The sequence below is a fragment of the Gracilinanus agilis genome, chromosome 4 (assembly GCF_016433145.1).
Source record: "Gracilinanus agilis isolate LMUSP501 chromosome 4, AgileGrace, whole genome shotgun sequence".
NCBI classification, from domain to species: domain Eukaryota; kingdom Metazoa; phylum Chordata; class Mammalia; order Didelphimorphia; family Didelphidae; genus Gracilinanus; species Gracilinanus agilis.
The window spans coordinates 512,137,251-512,142,714 of record NC_058133.1 but is presented as its reverse complement, the minus strand read 5'-3'; the positions used below and the strand labels follow the sequence as shown (position 1 = coordinate 512,142,714).

The 5,464-nt window shown below is 52.0% G+C and overlaps 1 protein-coding gene across 1 annotated transcript; it reads right to left on the bottom strand.

Moving 5' to 3' along the window:
* Positions 1 to 1,619: 1,619 nt before the first annotated feature.
* On the bottom strand, positions 1,620 to 5,157 carry NEU2 (neuraminidase 2). Its single transcript, XM_044676552.1, has 2 exons — positions 4,619 to 5,157; positions 1,620 to 2,763 (listed from the first exon to the last, which is right to left on the bottom strand). Exons 1-2 carry the CDS (start codon positions 4,817 to 4,819, stop codon positions 1,834 to 1,836), a joined length of 1,131 nt encoding a protein of 376 aa, XP_044532487.1. The 5' UTR covers positions 4,820 to 5,157; the 3' UTR covers positions 1,620 to 1,833.
* Positions 5,158 to 5,464: the final 307 nt, after the last annotated feature.

The following is a 5,464-nucleotide window of genomic DNA, read 5'->3' as shown; positions in this document are numbered from 1 at the left end:
GTCAGACAGCTGGGAATGGTGGTTGGCCTTTCCTTAACCTTAAGCACCATCTAAGTCTCTACCTTTGATGGTATTCATTTAGTGAAATGGGAACTGGATGACTTGGCTTTATAGGAAATCCGAAAGGAACCCACAGAAATGGGGTCAAGGCCAATTCCAATTTCATGGGACACCCAGAAGTTCCTCGAGCTGCCCATGGCATGGAATGCTACCAGCAAATGCAGCTGAGTGTCTTTGGCACTTCTAGCCGAGGCCATTCGCATCAAAGAATCAGACACCGTGTCAAAGCTGGAAGGGTGGCCGTGGCCATTTCATTCAACTTGTCTTTGACTATATGGGCAACCTCAGGGGGGCAGCTGGGTAGCTCAATGGATGGAGAGCCAGGCCTAGAGGCGGGAGATCCTGGGTTCAAATCTGGCCTCAGACACTTCCCAGCTGCGTGACCCTGGGCAAGTCACTTGACCCCCATTGCCTAGCCAATACACAGTATTGACTCCAAGACGGAAGGTAAGGGGTTAAAAACAAACAAACAAATAAATAAATAAAAACTATATGGGCAACCCCATAATGGCATCCCCAGCAAGCAACCATCCAGCCTCCGCTTGAAGGACTCCTTCAAGCCCTTCGCCTCCAGAGGCAGCCCATGAAGAGTTCTCGGTGTCGAGATGGGAGTAAGCCTTTCCTGACTTCCAGCCTAAATCCTCCTCTGCTCCTCGCATCACTGTTCCTGGGTCTACCCAATGGGGACAGCAAGAAGAAATGGAATCCTTCTTCCATTCGTATCGTAGCCTGCTGGAAGACCTCTATCGTGGTCCCTCTTGGGCTCGTCTTCTCCAGGCTAAGCTTCGCCAACTCCTTCACTGCCCCTCTGCCTGGACGATCTCGCGTCCATTCCTTAAGCTCCTCCAGAAGAGCCACTCAATATCTTTCCTAAAAATGTGCCCCGAGATTGAGCCAAATATTCCCAATGTGGTCTTACTAGGACGTAACCCAGGCCTGGGGCCTCCCTTCTCTAGATGTTGGCTTTCAGTTCAGTCTGAGACCAAGAGAACTTTCTGCCTTGGCTTATACTGACTTGCAGTCCACTAAGCTCTCCAGATCATTTTTGGACACGCTCCTGCCTTGCCACGTCTCCCCTGCTCTTGTGCCAGCTTTCTTGAACCCAAGCATAGGATTGTACATGTATCCCCATGATTGAAGAAGCCCATTCTCCTATTCTTTTCTAATGACAGAGAACTGGAAACAAGAGAAACAGGACAGAGTCCCGTACGACGGTGTAGAGATCAGCCCCCTGGCCTGAGCGTCCCCTATTGCTTCCAACCCCATGACGATGCTACAGAAAACTTAGAAGATGAGGGTTCAAGCCCTGCCTCTAACAAGTGTCTTTTTTAAAAAATGTTTTTAAACCCTTAACTTCTGTGTATTGGCTCCTTGGTGGAAGAGTGGTAAGGGTGAGCAATGGGGGTCAAGTGACTTACCCAGGGTCACCCAGCTGGGAAGTGGCTGAGGCCAGATTTGAACCCAGGACCTCCCGTCTCTAGGCCTGACTCTCCATCCACTGAGCTACCAAGCTGCCCTTAACAAGTGTCTTTTGAGCATTTAAGGCTAGAAGTCGGGAATCCTGTTGGTCAATACTGGAAAGAAGGCAGCCAGAAGGGGCTACATATTAAACACCACGTGCTTTTAATAGCGGGAGCCAAAGACTGGCCTGGAGGCCTCGTGAGTCCTGAGGGTCCCAGAGACAAAGGACGGCGATTCCTCTTGGGGAGGGAGCTCAAAGAGGAAGAACAGGGAATGTGAGCAGCAGAGGCGATTCCTGAACAGCAGGAGGGGTCAAGAGTGGAAAACTTGCTCCAGGGTGAACATGAAGAAGAGGATTTCATTATAATTTCCGTATTCAAACAAGCATCCAAACTGGGGCGACCCACTGGGCCCCGGCCCCATGTACTGCAGGTCTGAGTAAGCACAAAAGCCTCTTGCGAGGATGGCCGGCTTCGTCCAGCCCGTTGGGTCCAAGGGATTCGTATTAAGGTACACACCCAGGTCTTCCCGCTCAGATGGGTGGGTGGGATGGGAGTAAAGCACCCACGTGTCCACAGAGCCCGGGGCATTTTGGGTGGGATTAGGGAAGCCAACCACGCTTCCATGGCAGCCGTGCGGTGGTTCGACCAATGTCGGGATCAGGCGAGTGTCCTGGAAGTCTACGCCGTCATTGAAGCTGACCGCCTGGACCCTCAGCTTGTGGGTGCTTCTGCAGTTACAGTACAGGGCCCTCTGCCCATGACCACTCACTTCCACCACTTGGGACTCCAGGGTGTTCTCCATGCTTGTAAAATTTCCCATTTTCCACGTCTGCCCATGATCGTCGCTGAGGAAGCAGAAGGCAAAGGGAGACGACTTCCTGTGCGGCTCGAGGATCCTGTAGGCATAGGCGGGGATCACCAGCCTCCGAGTGCTGTTGTTTAGCTGCACACCATGACCCGGCCCGATGCCAAAAGTGGCCCATTCCTTGTACGCAGGCCCAATGGCAGACTCAGTGAGGTCTGTGGCGGAGCTCCAGGTCCTGCCCTGGTCCTGGCTGCTCACACAGCACAGACGTACCACGTTGGTCTTGGTGGTGATCTGGTGATACTCGGACACCTGGCCCGGGACAACAATGAACAACAGAAATAGGGTCCCCGTGGTCTCGTCATACACAGGGGAGGGGTTCATGGACCGGTGGCCCTGCAGCTGAGCCGTCCTCATCACCGTCACCTCTTGCCACTATCAGAAGGGACAAGAAGACAAGAAATCAAACTGGGGGCTCAGAGCTAAGAGAGTGTCTGGGCTCTTGTCTACCCTGAGCCCAAACCCTCCTCTATAGTCCTCTTGGCCCCTCTTGGCTTCCCTTTCCCTCCTTGCCTTCTTTTCAGGGCCCAGAGAGCTACTTATCCCAGCTCTCTGCTCATAGACTTCTTTTTTTTTAACCCCTTATCTTCTCTCTTAGAATCAATACTAAGTATCAATTCCAAGGCAGAAGAGCAGTGAGGGCTAGGCAATAGGGGTTGACTTGCCCAGGGTGACCCAGCTAGGAAATGTCTAAGGTCAGATTTGAACCCAGGACCTCTCATCTCCAAGCCTGGTTCTCTATCCACAGAGCACTGGGCTTGGAGTCAAGATGTTTTTTTGGGGGGGTGGGCGGCTGGGTAGCTTAGTGAATTGAGAGCCAGGCCTAGAGACAGGAGGTCCTAGGTTCAAATCTGGCCTCAGACACTTCCCAGCTGTGTGACCCTGGGCAAGTCATTTGAACCCCATTGCCTACCCTTACCATTCTTCTGCCTTAGAGCCAATACACGGTATTGGCTCCAAGACAGAAGGTGAGGGTTTAAAAAAAAAAGAAGGAAAGAAAAGAAAAAAAAGATGTTGTTTTTGATCAGTTATTTCAGTCATATCTGATTCTTTGTGACCCCATTTAGAGTTTTCTTGGTAAAGATCTTGGACGTGGCACAGAAAAGACAATAGGAAACAGTAGAAAGAAAACTGGGCTTAGCATCAGAGGAGAGCTGGGTTCAAATTCTGCCTGTGACCCTGGGTAGGTCACTTTTCTCCTTCTCTGGGCCTTAATTTTCTCATTCATAAAATGGGGATAATAATACTGGTAGAACCTATCTAAGTAGCTAGGTAGTGTCATAGACAGAGCATTGGACCTGGAGACATGAAGATCTGAGTTTGAATTATTCCTCAGAGGTGTAGTTGGGTGACCCTGGGGAAATGGTTTAATCCCTCTCAGGCTTAGTTTCCTCTAAAATTTCCTTTAAAATGGAGACAATAGTAATAGTACTTCTCTCCCAGAGTCGTTGGGAAGATCAAATGAGCACGTAGGCTCAGCACTCTGTAATCCCTGCAGCCCATATAAACGCTAGCTTTGCTCTTCCTTGGTTTATTCTTTTTGTCAAATGTCTACAAACATACATAAACTACAGTACAAACTCTAGGGGAATGCCGGAATGTTCTCCAGGCTAACCACCCGTGGGCCTCACCGTATCACCGTAGGACACGGGCTTGAAGCCCTGGCTCTCTTTTCAGGATGGCCTGGGCCTTGCGGGTGACCTTTCAAAAATGGGGCTCCCCAACCTGAATGCGCAACAGCTAATGGCATCTGGCTGGGGCAGAGGGGAGCAGGATCTCCCCAGGCCCAGCCACGGTGCCCCTCTCAATCAACCACCCTCAACCTTGAACATTTCAGGCAAACAAGAAGTATTTACGGGCTGGACATTGTACTCCGGGATGTAGCAAGGAGTACTTGGTCCAATCCGCTGGGCCATTAAAGTAGGCGTTTCCCGAAAGCCTACCAGGTGCAGGTGGCACAAAAAGGAAGTGATCTCTGCCTCTGGGAGCTTGTGCTCTATTAGAGGAGCCAACCTGTGTGGCCCTCATTCTTCTATAGAGCCTCTGCTGCGTGAGAGCCTTGGGGGAGCCCGTTGCCTTCTGGGAATCATCAGGCTCCTTCTCAGTCCCTCTGCTTTCTCGCCCTCTGGGAGAGCCATTCTACAGAAAAGAATGGCTATGATGGACGTTGCCATCCCCGGGATCTGCTCCCCGGCTCCCACGCGGGCTCCTCTCCCCAGCAGCTCCTTACCTGCACCACGTTGGCTGATGGCTGGTATTCCCCTCTGCGTAGGACAATCTCCTTGGCCATCTCATCAGCCTTGCTGGCCCTCTGCTCAGCAAACGCCAAGAAGGTGCGGTGCTGGGCCAGGTAGATCAGGGCAGGGATCCGGTAGGCATGGGCTCCCGTGTGAAAGAGCTGCTTCTTCTGAAGCACTGGGGAGGAAGCCATGGGGCTGGAGAGAACGGGAAGAGAGGAGGAGTTGGGGGGCTAATCTGGACCCAGGGCCAAGAGAGGAGGGAGATTTTAATAGGTCTTTGAGGGCATTGGGCATCCTCTGAACAGCACAGGTGCCAGTGCCTGGTGTGTCTTTCCCTTCTGGTTGGCACCCCTAAAATATGGCTCCAAATTCTTTCTTGGCTGACTTTATATCCCGTTTGTGAACTGTCCAACTGAGTCAAACTGGCCTCCTCTCCGTACAACATGGCAGCTGTCTGGAGTGGGCTCGCTCCTCTCTTCCTCCTCCCCAGCTTTCTCCAAAGCCTCTCTCAAGTGTCATCACTTATGGCCTTTCCTGACTCCCCCCCCCCAAGGGGCCCTGTGCCTGCCCTCAACACCCCACCAAGGGGCAGCCAGGTGACTCAGTGGATAAAGAGCCAGACTGGGAGACAGTCTGTCTGTCTTCCAGTGCCGAAAACACCAGCACGTCCCCTCATGGCATTCTCGTAAAGGATTCCTGACAACTTGGAGCAACTGAAACATCAGATCTAGAAGGCATTCATGGGGAAACTGAGGTAGCCAAATCGGAAGAGCCAGGCCCAGGGTCACATAGGTGGGAGAGCATGGATTCGAACTCAGGTCCTCAGACGCTAAATC

Coding starts and splice junctions, on each gene's coding strand:
- NEU2 (XM_044676552.1), bottom strand. CDS start 4,819: ATGGCTTCCTCCCCAGTGCTTCAGAAGAAGCAGCTCTTTCACACGGGA. Junction 2,764..4,618: donor CATCAGCCAACGTGGTGCAG/GTAAGGAGCTGC, acceptor CCCTTCTGATAG/TGGCAAGAGGTGACGGTGAT.